Source organism: Phoxinus phoxinus, assembly GCF_949152265.1.
Source record: "Phoxinus phoxinus genome assembly, chromosome: 5".
NCBI lineage: Eukaryota > Metazoa > Chordata > Actinopteri > Cypriniformes > Leuciscidae > Phoxinus > Phoxinus phoxinus.
In genome coordinates, this window is record NC_136880.1 from 34,775,319 (window position 1) to 34,803,035 (window position 27,717).

Consider the following 27,717-nt stretch of genomic DNA (forward strand, 5'->3'; position numbering starts at 1 on the left):
ATGGAGACGGGTCCTGTCTGCTCTCCGTCCCCCAGGCATCCCAGATCAAGAAGGCAGAGGGGGGAAATAGAAGGATAAAAGAGTGAGAAAAATAGAAAGAGTGTGAGTGAGAGGAAAAGAAGAAACAGTGCAACAGAGAAAACTATATCGGTATGGCCGATATTTGGCTAATTTGAGCTTATAGACGACTTCTTTCTGAAACCAGCGTCCGCTTGACCAATTAAGTGTTACTCCCGACTTAGTCAATGCATAGTGTGTGTGTGTGTGTGTGTGTGTGTGTGTGTGTGTGTGTGTGTGTGTGTGTGTGTGTGTGTGTGTGTGTGTGTGTGTGTGTGTGTTTGTGTGTGTAACAATTTGATCACAAACTTATTTTAATGCAATAATAACGCTGACAATTATCACAAAAAAACTCAAGTAGGATGATCATTATCACCCTTACAGGGTTTATTTTCAGATAATGATCTGCTGACTGAACATTATCCTGCTTATATCACACCTACTTATCAAATAAATAAATAAAAGGACATTAAATATTAATATTGAGCTTTTATTGTCTAAGAATAAAAAGACTGTTGAGTGATACAAGAGACTAGCATAGCAATTTAGTAAATCGGCTGGTCAATTAGCGTCAAACATTAGTGATAAAATCCTACTTTGCTATGGATGATGGATGCGAAATGAGACAGCAAAACATGTTAGTGAAGGAAGGGTGTCATCGTAAAAGTATCATCGTTTCTCCAATCCAGCCAGATCACATATCAAATACTGTCATGCTGTCAAATGGCACTGTTTAATTGGCTTGCACCCGCATTATGCCTGTAAACTTGTGCACTCTTGCTCCAGAAGTTCAATGCGTCTGCTTCCAGTAGCTAACAGAAGTCAGTCGCGAGAACAAAAGGGGGTTTCCTGCTCTGGCTTAAGGGGGCGATATGTCATAACAGGACATGAGAGATGTCACTTTAAACTCTGAAACACACGGAACGAGAACAGAGGAGGAGGAGGAGGAGGAGGAGGCGGTCTGGCCTGAGGTAAAATAACAGATGTCTTTGTCCGCTGACTCCAGACTATCATTTAGACTTCCATTACATAAACTGTGATACCTCAAACAGTCATTTGCGCCCCTCAGGTGTTCAGTGCTGAGGTAAAGCAGCTCTGCGAAGTCACTCCATTTGCCTTTCGCAAGTCTGAAGCAATAAATCCAGTGTGAATATGAAGTGAGCGCATTAATGGCTGATAATGCAGGGGCTGGGAGGTCTTGTGCGTGATAACGAATGCCTTTTGCCTGTGTATGGCCAGCTCATCTGTTCCGTAATTTAACCAATCAGAGCCGCTGCTCCTCAGTCACCTTCTCTGTCACCATCAGAGGAGAAAGAGGAGAGAGAGAGAGAGAGAGAGAGAGAGAGAGAGAGAGAGAGAGAGAGAGAGAGAGAGAAGGGGGGACAGCAAAAGGGAGAGAAAATTCCCTCTGTGCCTTAGCCAGATTAAACTGGCTTTGTAATCCGCTTGGTTTTCACCCCCTCGTCCTCAGATCCGTGTGTGCGCGCGCACGGAAAAGATAGGGAAAAAAACACTGCATAAGTCGAAGTGGGAGAGGGGGAGTGAGATTTCCGTTATAAACAAACCGCACGTGTTCCAGACACTCCAACAAAAATATAAATGAGGAAAAAGATAAAAAAGGAGGCTAGAGAGATTGTGTGTGTGTGGGGGGGGAGGAGCACGGGAAGCAGTGGAAAAAAATAGTGTGAGTGTGTGTGGGCTCCTATCGTAACAGGAACGAGGCGGGATAACGCTGTTTGCACACACACTCTCTTGCTGTCAGTCTGATGGTGTTGATGACAGCAGGACTGAACGGAAGATGCCAGGAGGTGACTGCTTCACGCTGCTGCCAGATAAAGAGAGAAGAACACGTCACATCACACAGCTAGTGGGTGGAAGTATGCGTGTGTGTCTCATCAGCCCACACTCGCTGGTGGGGAAGACCAAACATGCAAAAGCGACGTATGTCACGACTGGCCAACGATGTATTTTTTATTTGCTCTTCGCTACTGCATCGCTGCTTTGGAGAAGACACGGATTGAGCATCAAATAATCAGATACTACCTCCAATACATCTGTGCTTCATGTGGGTCTCTTTTCAGTCAATGATTAGTGTTAGTTATAGTTTAATTTTATAGTTTAAAGTCCCCTTAAAACTCATCTTTGATAAACAAAATTACATATTTAAAAGTTTTTTTCCTGTGGTAAATATTCTTCATGCGTGAAATAGCTTGAATGCAATGGTCCACCCTTGCTTCATTAATTATACCCGGAGCAATGAATATGCTAATTAGCCCCGCCTCCACTCACACCAGCTCAGAGACCCACTCAGTCAACTTTACTGTATTAAATGCTGCGCAATGGCATCGCTCTTTACAATGTCGGACACATAACTAACTAGCTAACTAACTAACTTGAAGAGGTTTGGTCGACCAACATTTTATTAGTCGGTTAGTCGCAGGGAAAAAAAAACTTCCACAGGAAGTTGCGAAATCACGCAATCTGTGATGGACAGATCGTTAACGGCAGGAAATCTAAACATTCGCCTATCATTCATCGACCTCAAAAATGGCTAATCACTTGAAACAAGTCCGCTCACTCTAATGTTCACCTAGATAAATGTTCGCTATTATTAGATGTATAAGTGTTTGTGTGGAGAGCACGCTTACTGCATGACATACTGGCGCCGGCGCCATCACTTGCATTTATATCATACAGATAAGAGTAATGCAAACTGTAAACTTTTATTTCTGTAAAATCACAATAACAACAAAACGTGCTTTTGTAAAATACTGAAAACAATCAGGATACGCTTTCTGCCGTCTTAGTCACGCCGCAAAGCCTCACAGACATGAGAAATAGATCTATAGAAAGCTTGAAATATCTACTTTTAAATAAACAAATTTTTAATGGAAAATAAATATTCTCAGATTATGTAATGAAATGGGCATATAGGTAGCTAGACGTGTCCATTAGCTACTGCGGAGATGACGAGTAAGTATCGTGACTTAATCTCTGCAGTTTAAGTTAAAAACAGAAAATATTTTCAATAAATTATTAGAATGTTTAGTCTCCTTATGTTTTTTCACGACACACTCATAATCATTACATTTGCCGGTGTGCCGTGGCAAACTTTTTGCGTGCGTTTGAGCGCTGATTAGGCAATGTAATATATAGGCAATTAAAGGCTTGATGTTATGATTTATGGGCTTATTAATATAAACACACGATTAGTCGGCTAATCGCTTAAATAAACGACTACTACTAGTCGACAAGAAAAATCTTTAGTCGAGGGCAGCCCTACCTAGCAAAACACACAGAAACTGAGACCTCAAAATATTTAAATAAGAAATTGGCCTCCTAACCTTAAAACTGAAGAAACAGTTAACATTTTTTATGAATGAAACTAACTGAGAGCGCAGTGCAAGCGTGTTTGTGTCAGGTTAAGTGCCTGTTCATCATGTTAGTGGTGACACTGTGGTGTTCCTGTGACCTCTCTGACACACACCTGAATCCTCGAGTAATTAACGATACGACGAAGACAAATGGTTTTATTGGTCTTCTTTAAGTGACTATTCAACTCCACTGATCAGGGTTACAACCACAGTAGTCATGCAAGGAAGAGATTATTATAATAGTAAAACAGATGCTGAACTAGACATCACTAATCAACCAGGTGTTTTTTATTTTATTAGTAAGTTAGTTGACCAACATGAGTCCCATCTCTTGTGTCACTATGCTAACAAGTATAGAAAATGGAATCAAAATGTTACCACTGTAACCATGTCATAATGTGACCTGTGTGTGCGCGAGGAAAAGAATTCCAGACAACAATGCCCTCGGATGACAGAGGACAGCTAAGAGCCAAGGACGGTGTAGAGCACTAAAAACAGCAGTATTTTTCACATTAATGTTGCCATGGACACCATGTGTATGTGCGGACATGGTTAGTTTGAGCCTGTCTTGATGTGCTAGATCTGTTTATACCAACACAAGAAATGGCCACATTAAAAACAACTCCAGAGGTCGCACAATGACTAAGAACACATCTAAAAAAGCAGATTTCTTCCTTTACGTCTTCACAGCGAAGACCACCCTCATTAATTCAGGAAGGTGAAGCTCACAGATATCAGTGAGTAGAACAGAAACGCATTCCTCCATGAATGTAATGACTTTATATAAAAAAAAGGAAATAAATCTATTTTCTGAATAAAATGTTAATCTTGCAGCTTTTACAAAAGAAAGTCCTTGGTCTAGTCATTACTGCATTATTCTCAGCCAAGTCTCGATGCTAATGAAGTCATTAGGAACTAGACCAACTGTCTTAAATATCCTGGACCGATTTAAAGTAGTCATGATATGAGAAATCAGATTTGCCTTGATCTTTTAAAATATAAGAGGTCTTTGTATCATTAAAACATCCTCCTCATTATAAACAAAGCATTTAAACAAGCTCCAAAAACAGCTCATTTGGATATTGTGGGATTTATGACTGGTCACATGCCTTTGCATTTGACTTCCTCCAGAACATCGATGAATCGTTATACATCATCGCACCATAGGCCCCGCCCCCACTGGCACTCTGTTGCTTAACGACTGACATATGCCTACACAGGATCCAAGCATCGCGTCTATAGAGCCCATTGTAATCACTGACGCTATCTACACTTCAGGTTCTGACATACTCCACGCACTTGAGTCTGTCGTCAACAGGACAATTGGAAGAGTGAAGAACGTTTGCTTTGACGCGTCCAGTTTAAACAGCTCATTTGCGTCTCTATACAGACTTCAGAAGGATCCCAGCATCAGGAACAAGTGGATGTTTTTTTTTAATGGCATCCCGGATCGCATTGAAGGATTATATGTTTGTTCGGAGCAATTTGTTTTAACGAGACACAATGGAGAGTTCACAAAATATCATTTGTTGAAAGATGAAGCAGCCAAATGTATTGGATTTGACAGCAGCTGCATCACAAAACATAAGTTAATTAATTCATAATGCTTTGTCTTCAAATGACGGTTTTAAATGGTGTTTTTAAAACACTTACTCATGTGCAATAGCGAGTGGCATTGATACGGTTTCCTACGCAATGACGTTAACCAATCGTAATAACTGTCTGTTTACTGAAAAGCCTTAAAAACGGGTCATTTCAGACAGTCAGAATGAGGGTTGAAAATTATATTTTTTCTGCATAAATTTTTGTTTTTTGTGCACATTTTTTTAAATTAACAATATAAGTGAACCTCAAGGGACATATTAAAATAATTTTTAAAAAAAAGCATGTCATGTCATGTCCCTCCAAAGGCTCTTTATGGTCTTTTTGTGAAAGAATATGAAAACGTGAGGAAACCGAAAAAAGAAAAGGAAAGAAAAAGAAAAGGGATAAAGAAAATACAGGAAAATGTATGAAAAAGAAAATAAGAAAAGAAAAAGAAACAAGGGAAGAATAAAAATGGAGTGGGAAAAAAAAGAAAAGCTGGTTCTACTGAGCTCTGAAAAGCTCAAAGCCATTAACGCACTACTGATCATCTCCAAAATAATAAGCGTGCATAAACAGGCAGTGACATGTGCCCTTACTGGTCGTTTCATACAGAAGTGATAGATTTCTGACACATTCAGTCAGAGAGTGTGTGTCAGGTCACTGATCTGAGTGATTACTGTAACTTTCTACGGCCTTTATTAACACGACTCGAGCTGAAATTACAACCAAACACTTCATTTGTGCTAATGCAAAATCCATAAGAATTTAGACATGTGCTTTAACTAATTAGTGGGTCAACACCGTGAATGTGTGCAGTAGTCACACAACTAAGCTTCCTGGAACGTGTGGAAGCAGAGCTGCTCGGAGCATCACATGCATCTAATCGTCCACGGCGTACTGTTCTACATTACAGAGGATTCACTTTATCGATTTAAAATTGGCAGAGAGCTCCAGTGGACAAGACTCAGAGGAAGTGCAATCAACATAAAAGTGGGAGCTGATTGGCTGTGATAAACCAAGCTGTTAAAATAAAATATGAAAGTGAATATTTAAAAATAATAGATTTAGTAAATTAACATTAAAATTAAAATTAAAATACAAAAAAAAAATATATATATATATATAATTAAAGCTGCAAGCAGCGATTGCGGGCCCAAGCCGGTGGCACCGCCACCCCGGGTGCCTTTAGTTACACTAAAGGCACCGGGTGGCGGTGCCACCGGCTTGGGCCCTCCATCGCTGCTTGCAGCTTTAATTATATATATATATATATATATATATTATGTAAATAATTTTTTCCCCCTATTTTTAACATATATATTATTAACATTTTTGGATGCTAAACTATTCTTTTTATAGGCTTTGTACTTTGTACACTTTGTACACTTACGTTCCAATATAGAAAAATTATCCTCTTCACAGTGGAGCGGTGCTTACTATGAACGGCACAAACTGTACAAATGACTATTTAAACAGAGCAGTGTAATTTTTATATGTAAGGTTGACTATTTTATTATTATATTTTATTAAGGCTATAATGAACATTCTGCGATGTCAAGATTGCAATGCTGGAATGCTGTGTGTGTGTGTGTGTGTGTGTGTGTGTGTGTGTGTGTGTGTGTGTGTGTGTGTGTGTGTGTGTGTGTGTGTGTGTGTGTGTGTGTGTGTGTGTGTGTGTGTGTGTGTGTGTGTGTGTGTGTGTGTGTGAGGCTCGATCGAACAATGGAGACATAAAAACATACTCCGTCATTTTGTTCATACAGAACATCATTCAAAATGCAAAGTGTTTCCTTATATTTGTGTACACTCGCAATGAAACACAACATTGTGCTTTTGTTAAACTATAAACTCTTGTCAAACTGTAACCTATAGCTGTCACCCAACCAAAATCACACACACGCACGCACGCACACACACACACACACACACACACACACACACACACACACACACACACACACACACACACACATCCCCCCTCCCCTCCCCACACAGACAGACACACACACACACACACAGAATGGCAGAGAGACAGAGAGAGAGAAAATACACATTCAAACCACAATATCTGACTTCCTGTTGGTCGGAGCTAATGACTGTAAATTAGAAAGTTGTCCGGATCGAAGAGAAGAATATACGTACCGAGTTTGGTTACTGTAGGTAAAACTGTAACTAAGTTATAACACACTTTATGCATCCTTTTTTAATCATAAATTTGTTTCCTCGCCATGGCCAAACCGTTCGAGATATCAAAAATCCCCTGGCAATTTATCATCTTCCATGTCTTGACTTCATGCTGACCGAGTTTCGTGGTCATCGGATGAATTCTCTAGGAGAAGTGTTTCAAATGCGAGAGCAAGCGTTCTCCAATCAACCCGTAATAGCCGACTTCCTGTTGGGCTGGCGTAAAACTTGACCCAGGGAAAGTTGTTCGGCCCGATTAAATCTATATGTGTACCGAGTTTCATATTAATTCATGCAAGCGTGTTTGATATACGGACAAGTGTTCGAATCCCATTCCAGGGGGCGCTGTCGAGCCCCCCTGCCACGCCCGGGTACCAGCTTCAGCCCGGCCCTAATGGCCGCGGGTTCTGACCTGTGTGCAAAATTTCAAGAGTTTTCGAGCACGTTAAGGCCCTCAAAAGTGCCAGAGATTTTGCACACAGCAGAGAAATGGTTAAACTAAACTAGCCCCCCTCCTCACACACACACACACACACAGATCCCCCCCCCCCCTCCTCACACACACTCACACACACACAGAGGGGCAGAGGGAAAATGCTCCAAACAGTACACATTCAAACCAAAATATCTGACTTCCTGTTGGTCGGAGCTAATGACTGTAAATTAGAAAGTTGTCCGGATCGAAGAGAAGAATATACGTACCGAGTTTGGTTACTGTAGGTAAAACTAATACCCCATTTTTGACTAAAGGTGGCGCTACTGAGCCCCTTACCACGCCCGTTTCTGAAACTTCGCACAAGTGTACTAGGCAATAAATGTCAAATGCATGTTGAGTTTCATGCAATTTGAAGCATGTTAAGAGCCTCAAATGCATCCAAAAAGAATATAAAAGTTTAAAGCGTTGCCATGGCGACAGTATTAAAGATATCAATAATCCTTTCACAGGTCTACATCTGTCGTGTGTTTACATTATACAGATGAAGTTTGAAGCAAATCGGGTAAAAATAAGAGGGTGATTTCAAAGCATTTTGAAAGTGACACACTTCCTGCTGCCAGTTGGTGGCGCTATAACTTTGACTCACAATAGTCACATCCATGTCATCGGCTTCTTACAGCGAACACACTGCTGAAGTTTCATCAAGATCAGTTAATGTATGAGGATGTTATAACACACTTCCTGTTTCCAATATTCGCCATAAATTCGTTTCCTCGCCACGGCCAAACCGTTCGAGATATCAAAAATCCCCTCGCAACTTTTCATCCTCAATGTCTTGACTTCATGCACACCAAGTTTCGTGGTGATTGTTTGAATCGTCTAGGAGGAGTATTTTAAATTCCATTGCATGTGTTTTTTAAACTACGCCAAATAGCCGACTTCCTGTTGGGCTGGGGTAAAAAGTCAGAGCATGAAGGATATATGAACCGGTGAGATCTATAAGTGTACCGAGTTTCATATTATTTCATGCAAGCGTGTTTGATTTATGGACCAAGTTTTCGGACCCCGTTCCAGGGGGCGCTGTCGAGCCCCCTTGCCACGCCCGGGTACCAGCTTCAGTCCGGCTCTAATGGCCGCGGGTTCTGACCCGTGTGCAAAGTTTCAAGAGTTTTTGAGTATGTTAAGGCCCCCAAAAGTGGCAAAAACCTTGAAAAAAAATGTATTATAAAGAAGAAGAAGAAGAAGAAGAAGAAGAAGAAAAACAAAAAACCCTTAGAAGAACAATAGGGCTCTGCGCCCTTTCAGGGCTTGGGCCCTAATAAAAGTGCATGTCAACACTATATCCCAACAAGTCCCAAAAAACACCAAACCTAAAATCCCTGCATGTCACAGTCACACAGTCATTTAGGACATAATTGAAGTTTAGTACAGTATATAGTTTAAAAGTTTGGGATCAGTAATATTTTTTTTAAAGAAATTCATACAGCAACGATTGATCAAAACAAATTATTTCCATTTCAAATAAATGCTGACCTTTTGAACTCTCTAATCATCAAAGAATACTGAAGGAAAAATGTATTACAGTTTCCACAAAAATATTAAACAGCACAACGGTTTTCAATATTGATAACAAGAAATGTTTCTTGAGCAGCAAATCATCATATTGAATGATTTCTGAAGGATTGTGTAACTGAACACAGGAGTAATGGTGCTGAAAATTCAGCTTTGCCATCACAGGAATAAATGGCATTTTAAAATATAATAAAATAGTTACAATTATTGTAAAATATAATATTACAATACACAATATTCCTGTTTTACTGTATTTAAAAAAAAATTAAAAGCAAAATTGTTGAGCACAAGAGACTTTTTTCAAAAACAATACAATTCTTACAGACCCTTTCAACTTTTGAAAGATGGTCTATCTATACTGTTATGTGGGGTGGGATTTTGGACCAATCAGATTGCGCAGGGGGTGGGGCTACCCAGTGCAATACCACAAAGATAGAAACCAAGCGATTGGCAAAAATGTCCAGTTGCTTATTGTGGCTCTGGTTAGGATAGAAACTCAGAGGAGATTTGTATAGCGTTGTGCCTGGTTTTACAATGCAGGCTGTGGTGTTCTTAAAGGATAATTCCGGTATTTAACAGCTTGAGTCTATATTGTAGTTTGGTTTGGATGAACAAGAGTGGTGGACAACATTTTTTTGACAATGGTTCCTCTCTCGAGTTTTTGACTGTAATAGAATTGGCCATGGACCCATTTAACATTGGAGTCAATGGGCATGTCCGAAAATGTCATTAAAACAGCCAATAATGTTCGTTTACAAAACTGTTAAACTCATCGAGTGGTTAGTGGTGTTCGTTGATGATTATAAACAATATATCGTCACAATATATGATTCCAATCCGTTTATTTTGCTATAGTGGAACTATTTTTTCAACAATGGGATTTTACAAAATGACGAATAAAACACGACAGAAACTGTATTTCGCAACACTTTTTGTTTCTGGAACATCAACTAACATCACTAATCACTCGGTGAGTTTAACAGTTTTGTAAACGAACATTATTGGCTGTTTTAATGACATTTTCGGACATGCACATTGACTCCAATGTTAAATGGGTCCATGGCCAATTCTTTTATAGTCAAAAACTCGAGAGAGGAACCATTGTCAAAAAAATGTTGTCCACCACTCTTGTTCATCCAAAACAAACTACAATATAGACTCAAGGTGTTAAATACCGGAATTATCCTTTAAGACAAGAAACCCCAAAAAAGAAATGAAAGATTATTTGAAATCGGTGTTTTTCCTTCATGCTTTCCTTCACTTTCTCGGTTCTCCTTTATTTCTTTTTTCTGTTTCACACTCTCTTCACTTTTCTCACGCTGCAAAAAGGACAGTAGGTCAAGGAAAGAGCGAGCGATGTGCTGGGGTTTCCGTGTGGTATAGAATGTAAATGAGGTGTGTAGCGAGACTTACTGCGGGGCCTCCGCCTGAGGTCTAACCGTACACCACAGCTGTGACAAACCACCGCCACGCTTCAGCCCTATTTCAACCCAGTATCGACGAATGCTGCAGGAGTATTATTCTAAATTAAGCCTAGTGTGTTTTGAAATATTTCGAATGTAATGGCCCTTTTAGCGTCTACATTTTTGATTGATAAATGAGAAATTTAAGTCACGAAGAGGGGAGGCAGCTCCACAGGCTTATTAAAAACATTAAATCATTGTCTGCCTGCTAAATTGGTCTGGGGAGGTACTGATAAAGCTCTTTCTTCTGCAGTACTCTTTACACAAAAATCAACACTGCAAAGTTCAAATGTTGGTTCAGAGCGAGACTGAAGGCTTTGACCGGAGGGACTGCGTGCTTTTGCTCTCTTTTTCCACACACACAGGTAAAGGTGCAAGAGTATTCATCAGGGAGCCATGAGATGCTGCTGGAATGACAACGGTAATCGGAGAGCATTACCGTCACCGGCTGCAAATATATGCAAGACCCTATATGATATACCCTACACAACTGCAGATACAAAAAAAATCCACCCTCTACAGCAGATGTCTCAGAATCATTATCATCATTTTGCAGCAAAACTGCCACCTCACACCATGTGCAAGATTTCAGCATCCTCACTGCGAAGACGGAAATTCAAGGCATTTGGACTCGATTCGCACTTAAAGGTGACATATTATGCCCCTTTTCACAAGATGTAATATAAATCTTTGGTGTCCCCAGAATGTGTCTGTAAAATATCAGCTCAAAATATTATTTTAAAATTTAAATGTAAAATTTAATTCAAAAGATAATTTATTATAGCTTCTCAAAGTTGTCCCTTTTTGGGTGTGAGCAAATACACGCCGTTTTTGTGTGTCCCCCTTTAAATGCAAATGAGCTGCAGTTCCCCACCTCCGTTCAGAAGACGGACGATCCTTTACACGAGCTTCGGATACAATAACAAAACACGCAAATAATGTCACTCATCCAAAATCTCAGAAATAACCAGTAACGGAGTGCAGCCTTACGGAGAGACGCATTTGGACGCTTCTGGTTATTGGGTACATACATTTATTTAGTTGTTGTGGAGTTACATTGATTCATCTCATCGACTTGCATGTAGCGTCATGTTTAACTTTTACACAAGTCTATGCAGCCAACGACAGAACAGTTTGCATACTTTGCTCGAACTTTTGCCATTGGGTTAAAACTGGTTACACTTGTCGCTTGCGAAAAACAAATGGCGGCGCCGTCGTTGGTTGAAACATGCAGATTAAGGGGCGGTAATATCATAATAAGATCCCCTTCCTACGTCAGAAGGGGAGCGAAATCTGATCGGCCTATTTTTTGACATGCTTGCAGAGAAAGGCTAACCAAAACAAAGTTACTGGGTTGTCACTTTTCACGTTTTCTGGGTTGGTAGATGCACTGGGAACCCGATTATAGGCCTTAAAAGAAAAAGTAAGATTTTCATGATATGTCCCGTTTAAGTCGTAAAAAGATTATTTAATAATAATTTAGCAATTTTATAAATATCTTTGTTGTCATCATGGAGTTCAATGATTAAAATATCAGCATTATACTGGGTAATGGTCATTCTGATAATCAGCAATCGACAAATATCAGGTGACCACTAAACTGAACCTTGGTGTTTTGATTGCAATCATGTGGCTGGATTCAAGAAAAAAACAGAAGCAACAGCCATAGCAGCTGAGTTTCTCATTCTCAATCATGAACATTTCCTCTCACCGTGTGTCCCATTAATTAGTGCCTTGTTGAGCGCTAACGAACGCAACTTGTGTCAACAGCTATAATGTAACAGCGTAACTGGAAAGCGAGTAATCTGTTGTGTTGATACTCCCGTTTGTTACCATTAGCTGAGGCGGCACAGTGGTTCTCAGATAAAAGGGGGTACGTAAAACATGCGTGTGCCGTCTGAATAAGCATCGAGTGCGTTGTACACAGATGTAGAGCGTTTGCACCCCTGGAGAAAAACAGGCCGTGTGTCCAAACACACAAACACACGGCATATGCAAACATGCCTGAGTGTGTACATGTAAAGGCGCTCATACCCACACAAACACACAAAGGGAAGAAAAGCAATCCAAGGAAGCCTCTTTTGGTTCAGGGATGGGTTTGGATGCCCAGCTGGTACTTGAGTCTGGTGTACTTGCGCCACCCCTCACAAGCTGCTACCAGCCAACGCGCTACAACAGCACCAGACGCACGCCGCGCCAAGAGCGTCCTGCCAGCACTGCCTGCCAACCCTACCGAAGAGAGAGAACATTTGTGTGAAGAACGAGAGCGGCTAACAGGGAAGAGTGTAGACGAGCAAAGGGTGACTAAGGAAGAGTAGAAGTGTAGAGTGGCAGATCTGGGCTGGTAAACGAAAGGTTGCAGGTTTGAACCCTCATCAGCGATGACAACTGTGCCCTATAGTTAGCTCCCATATACTTTTAAAAGTTGAACGAAGAATGTTTAAACAGATTTAGGCTTTTAAAGTAGGGATGCACCAAAATAAAACAGAATAAAAATTCTGCACTTGGCCGAAAGCAAAAAAAATGTTAGTCTCATTTTAAATTAGTTGTTTTGGTATAATTGTATTAACATTACAATATTTAATGAAATTCAATCATTTTATTGAAACTGAATAAAAAAAAATTCAATGCAATAAAATAAAATAACCACACTTTTATTGAAAGTAACGCACTAAAATTGGACAGAAAATCTAATAATACTAAATATCAAATTATTATTCAGTTAATCAGTTCTATGCAACAGAATCCAGCCATTTTGGCCGATAATTGTCTTTGCATATCAAGCTAAGATAGGATTCAAACGTCAACAAAATAGGACACTTCACCTTTAAGTCTCAACCATTAGATTGCGATCAACACTGAGGCAGAAATTGTAAACTGTGTGAGGGTCATTCTCAGCATTGTTTGAACATGACACACACAGCATTAATAAGCTGATGCAGCACCGGTCATAAGTGTGTGCGTGGTGAAGAAATCGGTGCCGTCTCGTCCAATCAGAACTGGCCTGTAGACCATGTGCACAAAGAATCAGAGTTTCCTGACACGTCCTGAAGCGTCAAGCGATATCATCTCTTCCACGTTAATTTGAGGTTTTATCCCCGCTGGAACGGTGGCAAAAAACAGGTCATTTGTAAGCCACATAGCTCCTCCCATAGTCAACGCTGATTGGTCAAAAATCCAGCTCCATATAGCTCTGTAATAAACCTTAAATGTGTTCGGAAATTAGCAAGTTGGCAAGAAAAGCAAGAGCTGAACACATTTTGAATCGTGACTAGTTAGGAAAAGGAAGGATTCCTTTTTTGTCCCATACCATTCCAAATACCCTTTCTTGATCCTCTCAACACTAGTCTTCCTTCAGTGAGTCTGGATCAAATATTAACTATAACTGGGCATGCTCAGTGCAGCCCTGTGCGCCTCACTGGATAGCAATCATAAACAGCCAGTGGCTTTTAGTTTTTACTCACGGCAGAGCGCCAACATGTTCGAGCCAACAATAAAAAAAAACTGTTGTTAAGAAACTTTTCATGTTTGCGGACAAAATTCTCCTATAATGAAGAAAGGCGTTTTGAATGCAATATCCATATAATATTAAAAGACAGGTGAGAGAAAATTATTTAGAGTACATGTATAGTGTACTTCTCAATATAGATTATTTAACTAGGGATTCTCTTAACAAATAGTCTCACTCTTCCTTTGTTTCCCGCTGTGTATATGTGCATGTGTGTGCGTGTTCCTTCATTATCATTATTCCTGTGTGTCGTCATACTGCCCGCACTGCCTCTCCTTCCCCCAAGCCAGCTAGCGAACAGCATCATGGGGGAAACAGCAAGATTACCCAATCAATCTTCCCCAGAGAGAGAGAGAGAGAGAGAGAGAGAGGGAATGAGGGGGATGGTAAGGAGAGAAAGGCAGACACGCATATACGCACACAACGTCTATATACAGTACGCAATTTCCATATTTTACTACACTAATCTTCCTGATGACATCATACCAGCCGGCAACCATCAGAATGATTAATTGGAGACCTAATACTCTAGACACAGGGGATACTTCGAAAAATCTCTCGAGGAGAAAGACTGCGATTGCACTCTGGATATGTTGCAGGCAGGACTCGAACCTCAACATGTCTAGTGCACTAAATAGGGCTTTTTCAGACTATAAAAGGTAAGAATGAAAGTCTCTTCTTCACTCCAATTGACGCATTTTCCATCATAATTAGACATTTTTCCCATTGGACAGTGAAACAGTGTTTATACAACAGGCAGTATTTTCTTGACTGTCCAAACCACATAAATATGAGTCACGTTATTGGCTGTCTGTTGGTAAGCATCTAACCGTAACATTCTAACATTGCACAATTTTAGCCCCAGAACATGGGGTTAACCCCGCAAAAGTGGTCCTAAGTGGTGCTTCTCCAGAGCAGGGTTTTATAATCATGGGTAAAAAGCAGTGCTAACCCCGCTTCTAAATTACAAGTGTAAAACGTTCCTTTACCCAAGGTTTAAAGGGGGGTTTAGAACGACGATAACCCATGGTTAAGTAAAGTGTGAAAAGCCTTTATGTCTGGTTCCAGACGTTGTCCACAAGCAAAGTTAACTAGAAGCGTTAACCTGAGGTATAAATATTCCATGTTTCTGCCAATATTAAGGGGAAACTGAATGTATGGGCAACAGGTTGTAAACCAATAATTATAAAATGGAAGAGATCCTTACAGTATTAGAAATATAGAGAGAAACTTGGTAGATCAAGCAGAAACAGATTTGAAAAAGATTTTAGCATTAAATGACAAAACAGACACAAAACTTTTTTCACCAAGTCTTATTTCTCTGGAAAACAGAGGTAAATACGTCCGAAGTCTGTTAATTAACCAAACTGAAATTCAAGACACGGATGGTTATGTGATTTTAGGACAACCCACTTTATGTAGAATGGAAAAATTCTATAAAATACAGTATTTAACTGAAATCCATTTTAATCTTATGTGTTTACATGATTTTAGACATTTGTCTAAAGTCATTTTTTCTCTTTATTTTATTTTTACATTATCTTTTTTTAATCAAGCTAATTAAAAAAAAGTACTTTTTTTTACTATTTTATTCTATTCCTTGTAAAACTTGTGGATTCTGATTTTTTTTTTTAAAACATGTTAAGCAGGACTAACATAAGGTGTATTTGGATTGTCAAGCAGATCTGAGGTGTAAGCATGTTCTGAGCTGTCTGCGGCTGCGTTAATCAATGCTCATTATGAAGCTTTACGACTCAAGCCCGGCAGAAAGTGAAGAGCACACAGACGACTCTGGCATTCAGAGGTGTTGCGTCCCAAAATTCCATCCTCATTGCCAAGACACCAATCCCACAAGATCCCTGGATTAGCCCTCAACCATTCCCAGGATTAGAGGATTAGACCGTTATATTCCATTATCTTATACCTAGAGGATTCCTGACTGTTTGGATTTTAGCGCAGCAGAAGCAGCCAGGAAGGTGTGGGCAATGCAGACCTGAAGACCCAAACAGGTACACACACACACACACACACACACAGGCCTATACAGAGTTGTGACCCAACAAGGGAGCAAAGGGATCAGAATAAGAACATGATAAATCACTGAACTCAAGGACACCCTAGTAGCAGCAAAGACCTTGCCAAGACAGGCACACATGATACTGCAGCTCTACAACACACATGGGCTCATTTACACACACACCCTTACAAAAGACTGTTTGCAGTGGAACACAAAAAAATCTACACATACATTGATTGTTCATAAAACAACAGTTTATAGTGACCTCAAGCTCCAAAAAGGACAAATAAGCTTTGTAAACACCATAAAATAGACCTTATGACTCGTGAGTTATCAAGTGTCCTGAAGTCATATGATACCTTATATGTGACGTATGATAACTGTGATACAGGCACTTACATTTTTATATATATATATATATATATATATATATATATATATATAGTTTTGACAGCTGATGGTTACTTTTGTTACATTAATTCAAAAGGTACACTATATGTGAAAAATGTTTGTAAAACGCTTTTTTGTGTTCACAGCAGTGTTGTTATTGTTAACTAAAACTATTCAAAATAATTTGCATGAATTGAAATAAAGCTAAAAATAAAATAAAATAAAATAAAAATAGAAATATTAGATCAAAAACTTAAACAGAAATTAGAAATGTTACATTGGGAACAAACTGAAAAAAATGTTGGAGTACTAAAATTAAGTACTAAAAAATATAAAAGTTAAAAAATTAATAAAAATGACAAAAGCACATAACAAAATACTAAATCTAAAATGAAAACTGAAAATATACTATGAATCTAAAATGAAAACTGAAAATAAACTATAAAAGTATATAAATAATACTAAAATAACACTGTTCCACTGAACACATAACAGCATACAGGGTTAAAATGAATAAAATAATATTTATTGGGTGAACTATTTCTTTAAGCAGAGCAAGGGAATGTTTGAAAATGCAGAATGGAAAAAAATCCCCACGTTCTAATCAGAAAAAAATCTTTCGGTTTGGAAAAAAAAGGAATATTTGCGCAACTAATGAAAAGGATGTGCATATTTAATCATGTTTAACAAAGTCATTTAAACAAGTAATACATTTAAGATCAATGAGCGACGACATGCATGAGGCGTTTGCGATTAGCTATTAGTAAAATACTGCAAATCACATCCCAGAGGACGGATGGGCCAACATTTTAGTCAAATATTTGCTTTGGTTTTTTATACAAGCCAGTGCAATGTTGGTCAGTGGAATGAAATGGGATCTGTTTCCTTCCAGATGTTGACAGAACTCCTGACACTGTGCAGGCTCCTTCTGAGCTGTCGTCTCCATAAACGCCACCAGTCAAGTTCAGCAGATAGACTAGAGGTCAGGCTCTCTGAACTAACCCTGATACCATTATCCACTAAATCACATTCCCTTTTTATCTCTATCGTTCTGTCTTAGCTTATGTAAATGATGTCTCTGAAGCTACTTCACCAGATGTTAGAACATAGGTCTTGTAGAACTGACTTCTGGAAGCAAAAACGTCACTAGAAAATTTGCTATATTTAAAAATAATTGTATCATATTAGTGACAAGATTATGAATCAGCCAATATGTGTTCATTTTTAGACTATTAGCTTAAGATAAATAAAAGTTCGAAACTCAGACAGCTTTCTCAATAGACAATAAAACATATATATATATTCAGTGAATTTAAAAAAACATTGTGTACAGTAATAAATATTAGTTTGTATCATCATTAAACTGTATTCATGTACTATCTATTTAATACAGGCCATAAGCTCCATTTAACCCAATAAATTCCTTTAATGTAGTTTGATTGAGACTCTTTTTGTAAGACTAAGACAATTGTAACTTGCATTAAAAACTGCATTGCAACACAGACTCAGCAAACCTTATATAACCTTAATTTTAACAAACATATGCATTAACCAAACATTTACAGTCAACCTGTTCTGAGCCGTCCATCTATCTTTCTCGCTCTGACTCGCACCCGCGGGCATCCCGGCAACAACAACTGACATTTCATTATGCCTTTCACTGTTACTGAAATATTACATCTGTGAATGCAGAGCATTCAGTATGTTAATCAGATTACATGTCTGTCTGTGCAAATTAAAGAAGCCGCACAATTCTGTGTTCCCAGGGATGCTGTACGGCTGCTTTATGAAGGCCATTGCCGGAAAAATTAACGGAAATAAACATCCCAGACTTGTCTTCCTATAACACACAATTACATACCGTGAGCATTTTTGAACAAGGACAACCAGGGAGAAACTTGATCAAGAGCAAAACACTCATATGTACACACATATCGCATCTAACACACACTTATTCACGCGAAAACCCTCTATTCAGCTCACTTAACCTTTATGTGCTTATGGAACGCTTGCATCATGTGACGCTTTGGTAAGCAAATCTGCCATGTGTCATTCACTAAACACCATCACATCAATAAACATGAACAACAGATTGAGGCTAAGACCCAACCCCAACGCACATTGCCATTGGACGAGAGGTTGAGGCTCGGCTCTGCCCACGCCACCTAGAAGAATAAAAGACTATCAAGTTTGCCTGTCACTCACATAGTCGTGGAAGGCCTTGGCCTCGCTGGAGTGCTCACAGGTCTCACGGCGGTCTGGAGCGGCACAGTACAAATCCCAGAATACACTGCAACAAGAAACAGGAGAGATTGAGACCTGAGATTGTTAAATGCAACATATATGAAGTCAAACCGGTTGAAATACATAAGCATCATACCACATACAAAACTTGTAAGCAGAAAATACATTTCTTTGACTTCATTTGAGCTTTATTAATGATTAGGAAAGCTAGCATGGAAAAAAATTTATAAAAAAAGTGCAGTCAAACTTGAGCTGTATTCGTGAGATTTGAACACTCTTTTACCGCTCCCACCCGCTTGGCAAAAACAGCAGGTTACAAATCAATTAAGCCAGGGATTTCCTCAATTAAGAGCCTTTGGGTCCTGCAGGGCTGTTTGGAGGGTGAACAAGGTTTGCGTCCAAATGGTATTTTAATTACTGCACTGAAACTAAGTACCTGTTTAACTGGCCCAAATTAGATCACTCCAGGTCTTCAGATATCGATTTAATGGATAACCTATAAAATCTCCTGGAAGAAAAGGCCAGCGGCACTAAGGCTAACCATTGCCACACGACACGTGCCTGCTGTTGCTCTCACCAAGAAAGAGTAAATAAGCATAGTTTATAAAGTATATCATATATATGCACATATCAGACAAAACTATTTTTGGTTTTTATACTATTTGACCTGAATTGGGAAACTTGTTGATATGATTGCCTTTCTGCTGATGCAGAAAACTATCTGCTTTTTTCCTGCAAATATTTACCAGGATAAAGAACATTCCTGAACACTTGTAGAGCAAGTGAAAGAGTTACACAGGAAAGAGAGAGAGAGAGAGAGAGAGAGAGAGAGAGAGAGAGAGAGAGAGAGAGAGAGAGAGAGAGAGAGAGAGAGAGAGAGAGAGAGAGAGAGGATAAAAACGAGGGACCCTTTGTATGTGGGGGTGGGGAACGTTAATGGGAAGAGGAAACTAGAAACAGACATGGAAAGAGAGAGGGGAAAAATGGAGGGAGAAAAAGAGAGGGATAGGAAGTGAGAGAGAAATAGGTGGGGGGGAAACCTCTCATGTTCCAGATAAATGGCTGGATAACATTTCAACAAACATATTTTTACATATATTATTATACAAAATCTCTCTCTGAAAAAAAAAAATGCCAATGTTATCTACAAAAACAACATGCAAACTGAGGGCTATACAAACAAATATAAAGGTTAATGTATGCTATACATTATGCTAAAGCTAAATATAAATGGTATCAATCTTCTTTTTTTTACTGAAAAATTAAACACGTATGTGTCAGCTTTATTTTAAATTAATTAGCTTGCTGTTAAAAGACGGTTGTGTGAAATGTAACCATTTACTGGACATTATAACAATCACAGATAATATGCGTTCAGGAAAAACTTCTCTCCACCATTTTAAACAGCTGAAGCATTCCAATGGCCACATGGAACGATATGCATATGGCAAATCTGAATTTTCCGCATCATAACTCCAATCTTCAGTGTAACATGATCCTTCAGAAATCATTCTAATATGATGATTTGGTGCTCAAGAAACATTTATAATCATTATTGAATGTCGAAAATGGTTGTGCTGCTTAATATTTTTCTGTGAAAACAACTAAATAGATGTAATGTAATGCATCTTGGCTGAATAAAATGAATAATTTCTTCTTTTTTAAAACTCACTGACTCAAAACTTTTGAATGGTACTATATTTTTCTATTGGGAAAATGGTAGGCCCTTAAAATCAAATAACGTGTGTAGTAAAGTTTAATGGCTGACTTATATACATGGTCTAACCCCACGAGCACGTTTGCCTGACTTGACGTCATGGCACTTCCCTGCGAGCCAAACAATGCAATTACAATGAGTCGGGCTTTACGCGTGCCTCTGATGCTAATTGGAGGGAACTACATTCTCATGTTAATAGATTCTCTTAAACACTAAGCTCTTCTCTGGGGGCAATTAAGCAAATCCTAATGGTGAAGACAGTACGAGACAAAAGCTGGGGTAATACGACCACATCCATACGTATATAGACTTTACAGTAAGGAGCTCTTTCGCATGTGTATGACTAGGAGTACAGTGGTGTGTCATTTGCATTTGAGAAACAAGATAATCCCGACTCTCGGACAGTCGCTGACCTCAGGTACCGGAACATCCGCAAGGCTTACGGTTAATAACAGAATCATGGCGAATGGGAAATCCTCGCCGACTGAACACGAGCAATATGAGAGACGCAATTATGGGGAAGTTGGCGAGCCGTCACAAAGAGTTACAACGCGCTAACGCACAGGAGGTGAGGTTTAACAACTCGAGTTCCTTCCTCAAATCTGCACTTATCTGCCTTTATCCTATACGACTACTACCGACCGGTGAGCTGTTTTGACCCCCTGGCCCCCCACTGGCCCTCAGTTTGTCACTGACCACCCCCAATGGAGGAGAATATATCCAAATTGGGCCAGCGGGGGATTCAGACACTTCCCCACAAAGGGGAACGGTATGCAAAGAGTTAATCTGTGTTTGGGGTCTTTAACAGGAACAAAGGACAGCAGCAGAGACAAAGGTTGATGGAAGGGGTTTAGAGGAGGGATGGGACACGTCTTTGCCCCACCATCTGGGCCTTTTGTCTGAAGGAGCGGGGTGGGAGAGCCAGACCCGGGCAGACGTGCCCTCCATAAAGGCTGCCTGACCCAATAATACATCCACTGCCATGGGTCAAACCGCAGCAGGTTAAACATACAGTTTGACGGCGGGTGTCACAGCCAACCTTAAGCCTAGATTAGTATAAATCAATACAGAGAAAGTGAATAGAAACAATATTGAAGTTGCTCTTGTAATAGATATACTTTCTCTCTTTGGTGGGGTTGCTTTTGAGTTAACAGTGAGGACATTTTTGGTTTAACTGTATCCTTCACATTTGTCGGTTAACCAGGTCAGGGTTCAAGGATAAGGATTTTTTTCCACTTGCTCGGAGGGGCCAATAGTTCAGATTTTAACTTGTCCACATTTTTCACAAAACACAAAAAAAAAAAAAAAAAAAACTATGAATTTAGATGTACGTGTAAATGTATAATTTTTAAATGTATCGTTTAAAATGCATTTAAAAATATGTATTTTTATATTATTTATTCTTTAATATCCATTTTTTTTTATTTAAAAAAATTGTATATATACAATCAAATAAATCACACCTATACATGTATTTTTTTCTTGCATAAAACTACGTTTTTATAAAAACAAAATGTGCAATAGTAGTTGTGAATACAGATCTTATAATCACACAGGAATCTCCAAGACAGTAATACGTTTATAAACACTTTTGCTGAAAAACAATAGCATTCATTGCAAAACATTACGGTTTGATTTGTTATTTTCAACACATTCTCACTGACGCTACCAAGATTAACACGAGTCATTCTTGCAATTTTGACAAAATCTCATCTGTCAACCAGCTAGATAATTGTACCTATCTGACAAGTTTAAAAGGTTGACAGGCAGAATCCTCCATCCTTGCCGTTAAGCAGGTGTAATGCGATACAGTTACAAGCTATAAATCCTAGCTCTGAGTTTTTGCTAAAACCAGCCATAACGAGAGGCGCATGACGAGACATTTGGGGTTTGGTCAAACTAACTCTAAGTAACAGTAATAGTGATGCATGTCTTAGTAAGCACTACTAAATATGAGCTGTGATTTCGTAGCTTAACGCAAAATGTGTGCGTTCAGCAAGTACTGAAAAAAAAAAAAAAAACGTACAAAACAACTTGACAGTGCATTGATAATAAAATAAAATGATCTGTCCATATAGAAATACTCACTTATTAGTACTAGATTGCACACAGACATATAGCTCATATGGGACTTACCACCACCATGAATGGAGGAATCCAGGAGGCTCCCCTAGCGTAATGTTCTTCTCCCATCGGATCTACAACAGGCAGTGAGAGGAAAGAAAGGAGAAAGAGAGTGGATTTGAGATTGTAGATAATATGCGAAACATTTTCCTGTCAGACGTTCTGCAGACTGGTCCCTGACCCAATCCACATCCCATATATCATCCTGCTTTTTTTTCACCACAGCATTACACTGTTCCTCAGTGCATCCTTCTATGACAGCGGAGCTCCAAATGTTATAGGCAGAGAGGAGAAATATATTTCTGATAGGACATGCGTTGAAGTGATTTTTGTCTGGGAAATTTCATTATTTTTTGGACTAATACAACAGAATTATGGTCAATGCATATCACCCTCACGTTGTTTCAAACCATGACTTTCTCTCTTCTGTGGAAAACAAAAGAAGGTATTTTGAAAAATGTGTTGTCCATACTATGAAAGTCAATGGGGTCCAATGTTGTTTTGGCCCACAATGAGTTTCGTTATACGGACAAAAATAGTTCTTCAAAATATCTTCTTTCATGGTCTGTAGAAGTAAGAAAGTCATACAGTTAATAACAAGTAAATGATGAAAAAAATACATATTTCGGTTGAGCTACAGTATGCTTTTGCCAACATACAAAATGTATAATGACTAAAGTCAGCATTCACAATGAAAACATAATTATGACCAATACTAACTGGCTTCCACCAATTAAGACGCTCTCAATTCAGAAAGTCAGAGCTCAAAGAAAATCCAGAGATTCACAACTGGTAGTTACAATGTTGATGCCCTTCACATGCCCACATCTCATAAATACGACTTCTGCTACATGACTTGAAGGCAACGTCATTACTCAGCTTTATCCTGGTCAATCAACCATTGTGGAGACCTACAGCAGGCTTTAGCCTTCTAGAGCCATGACCCTAAAAATTAATCATGGCTTCTGTTTTTCCTACGCTTCATTCAGTCCTTGGGGCTCACTTTCACTCCCCATCCCTTCTGCTTGTGTGGAAATGACCAGGGCGCCTCTCATTAAGGCCATAATCTCAGTGTATTTAAGAAACGTTCCCCTTTGTAATAGGTGAGTAGAGGGACCTGAACTGACCATGGAAAGTGTGAGGAAAGAATTAGCCTATTATAACAATTATATATGGATGATTACACAGGAAACTGTAGCGAGAAAAAAAAAATTCTAAGAGGATAGAGAGGATAGGTTTGTTCACTGCAGCTGAAAGTGGATTACCGAAGCAGGTCTGAAGGTTAAGAACACATTATCAGTCAATTTCACCTCGTCGGGCTGCCAAACGGCACGATAAACATCTGACCAACTTGTGGTGCTTTTGAGAAGTGCTGCAGAAACAGGGAAACAATGCCGCAACGCAGCAGAGATGCCGCCAAGTCAACAGAGAGGAAAAAAACAGCCTGGGGTAACAGAGCAATGGGCGGAAATGGCTGTTCGCAAACACACTGCAACTAAAAGTCCTGCCGGTCGGCGTAACATAAACAGCTATTACCAGATAATTAATGACGGGTAATTAATAATTTTGCACATGGTTGGTGCACACATACTGGTTCATAGATTCTGAGAGAGTAGAAATATGGGGGAAAGCAAACAATTATGTGAATATGTTGTGTGTTAGATATTTACTTATTCAAAAAAAAGAATAATCTAAAGTTATCATTTAAATGTGGATGAACAAATTTCCTGAAAAATGTTACTGTGGCAGTACAGCGCAGACTCACAACATCCAGACCAGTTCAAAAGAAACAAGTGGATTCAATTTAGATTTTATAGCATTACAGAAAAGAACAAGCTTGATAGAAAACATGCTTTTGTAAGTGATGCCAAATCACCACATTAGAAAAAAAAAAATGCTTGACACATTGCAAAAAATATATACATATACTATAAATGTTTGTGTGTAAATGCATACAATAAGCAATATATATATATAATAACACAACACAAGTATACACATTATATATACACTCCTGGGCAAAACAAATATATATATATTCTAAGCTTTTATTTGTCCTAACCACAAGTGATTGGTCAGGAAATTAGCCAAATTTAAGCAAATGCACTACTTAAAAAGCCATTTCTGTCTCAAAAAAACAAAAGGCAGAATGAAGGTTTTGGCAGAATATTTTGTGGGGAGACTTTTTAGCATTTTTCACTGTGAAAAGTCATTTGATGCTTTAGAGTACAGGAGAATATTGCAGAATGGCTTGCTTCCCACAAGTGAAAAGTTGTTATCTAAAGAGGAATGATAGGATGCTATTTTTCAACAAGACAATGCTCCCGCCCAAAGAAGTGGCTTGAGAACAAGTCCATCAGGCTCATGTTTGGCCTGCTGGTCGGAGTCCGGGTTTGAACCCTGGATCTGAATATTTGGTCTCACATTAAACTCAAACGAACTGGGAGCCTTTTTTCAATTACTTTATAGATTAATAATACAATTTAAAATATAAAAATGTTTACGTCTGTCTGTGGGTTTTGCAAATATTTAACCAATTACAAATATTAAAAAGTGCTAGTGACCAAATCTCTTAACTCCTCAAAGTGTCAGTCAAACTTCATAACTCCGCCCCATCTCTATCCTAAATGAAGTGCCACAAGCAGTTTGGAGCGTCTCTGCTTATTTACGATGCAAGGGTAAATAAAGAATTGTTTTTTTGAATAAGTAGAGCGATTTCTTTACTCAAGAAACACTTTACCTATAAAGGGTGATCTTTTATGCATTTGAGGAGCTGGAGAAGAGCATCTTGGATTTTTACCTCAAGTTACAGCCAAAATAGCATGTGTGTAGCGCTTCATTATAATGTGAGATTTTGATCAAACGACAGAAAAAAACAACAACAGAAAAACAGGGAAAAAAAACTAGCCCCCGCATAGCTAAAGCTACAATAATCTTTATAATTTTAAGCTGATGAAAACGTGATGTGATGGACTGACTGCCTCAGATGCAGCCGTTCTAATGACAAAAACCCCAGACTGAAAAAAAAATCCTACCTTCATTTGAGAAGTGTTAATAAGTTAATGACACATGCAAGTACATGATCACTTATAAAGCCACAATATCAAATTTGACATCACTGTGTTTAATTGTTTAAAAGTAGCTTTTGCTTATGTCACAAATATGAGGTAAATAGGTAAATCCAGCCCTGGTGGAGCAACACTGACTGTAAAAAGCCGTCTGCAAGTTGGGGAAGGTTATTCAGTCCAAAGTTACTTTATCTACAGTATTTGTGTATTCATGCAATTCGTATTTGTGCAATTCTTGCAAATGTTCCTATTTTTGAGATTAAAATGGTTATGACCATTAAAAGGCCGCTAAATATTTTGCCATTTTTGTCCAGGAGTGTATACATGTAGTTCTCTAATTACAAATTGTGTGTTTGTGTGTGTGTGTAAAAGTATCACTATACTTGTAGGGTCCAAAATGTCCTCACTAATATAGTGAAACCAGACCACCGATTAGTTAGGTGGCTAGTTAAAAAGGCTTATAAATCAATCATGCTTCTATTTAAATCTAATGCTGCACATGTTTCTGTGAGTGTCATGTTTAGGGGGTGATAGAAAATATCATTAACCCAATGGAAGTCTATGAGATGTCCTCACTAGAAAAAATGAGTGTGTTCGTGTGTCTGTGTGTGAAAATAGAGTCTTACCTCGGAAAGGAAGGTCTGTGCTGATTTCTGGGCCCCAACATGCAACAAGTACTCGTACACGTATAAAGCTAATCTAGAAGAGAACAAGAAAGAAACAGTCGTTATATTCATGTTATAACAGAAGAAATGTTATATCTAAACAAACTTATTTCATGAACAATATCAATACAAATATAGAACATATGGACTATTTTACATCAAGTTTGATGTTAGCAAGTTGCTAATGTACATATTTTATGAAAATCAACTACAAGTTCCCAGTGCAGATCACTATTTGTGTTGCTGCCAATGTAGAGCATCCAATAAAGTTCCATAAAGTTTAGCATGCTGCCTTAGGGGTCATTCACACAGACAGAATGCGTTTTGCGGTTGAAAATGTGAGACGCAGTGCAGTGGAACAAAAAAAACAAACATCAAGTTATTTTAATTTGAGCGCAGCATTTTCAGAACACCTTGTCATGCATGAGACACTGCAAAAAAAACAAGTGAGCACAATGGTCATGTTTACATAGAAAACCATTGGAAAAGCAGCACAGTGGATTGGAAAAAACAAGTTCTGTGTATACAGCCCCTTAAAACGTAAGGGGCTTCTTATGTAGGCAGCTCGCAAGGTTTTAGAACATAGCTATAGACTTTTGGTCCCTAACTTACTGTCACTCTAGTTTGGATGCGGTTCAAAAAGTGTCCGAAAGAAAATCAGTGGCTACAGACAGATTGTAGATTACACAAGTCCACATGCACACACAAAACACCCATCAACCACAGCGGCCGCGTATCCGATCTCCACAGCCCGTTTACGCTGTGAAAAGAACCGAGAGATCAGCCAAAGCAAGCATGGCTGGAGTTGTCACAGTAATCAGACAGCACCATCGCGGTTCTTGTGTTTTTGTCATTTTCTGTACCCATTATGTCTGTTGTTTAGCCGCTTGGGCTAGCAATTACCCAGCTCCCAGTGTACCGCAGGGCTGAAACATACCATCCCTCTTGCTCCTATCCTTTCCTCTTCCCTTCCATCAGCCATGAGAGAAAAGAGAAAATAGCCCTGCAAAGCTCTCCTGGCAAAATTACATCGAGAGACGGGCACAATTTGGTAGAAACACAGTTTTCGTCTGGATGCGGCACATTTGGGGCAAAAACACTTATTTCCACCATGGGTAAGGTGAGGATGGCATACACAACAGAGTGGCTATTCCATGTGGACGTGTTCATGTCCAAATCTGACTTTTCAACACAGAGATAACATATTTGCTTATTTTATGTCAAATTAAGCACTGCTAAAACAGGAAAGAAAACTTAAAGGTATAGTTCACCCAAACAAACAAAAATCTGCCATAATTTACTCATGTTCCA

General features: G+C 38.9%; 1 protein-coding gene across 2 annotated transcripts in view; it reads right to left on the reverse strand.

The window, feature by feature from the left end:
* LOC306997992 (single-stranded DNA-binding protein 2) overlaps nt 1-27,717 on the reverse strand; it is a 69,776-nt gene that overhangs the window by 32,713 nt on the left and 9,346 nt on the right. For both annotated transcript variants that reach the window (XM_079611672.1, XM_079611673.1), the window contains exons 2-4: nt 26,368-26,440; nt 22,686-22,747; nt 18,794-18,878 (exon numbers count right to left, since the gene is read on the reverse strand). In XM_079611672.1, coding sequence (XP_079467798.1) covers nt 18,794-18,878; nt 22,686-22,747; nt 26,368-26,440 — 220 coding nt within the window. The remainder of the gene's footprint in view (nt 1-18,793; nt 18,879-22,685; nt 22,748-26,367; nt 26,441-27,717) is intronic.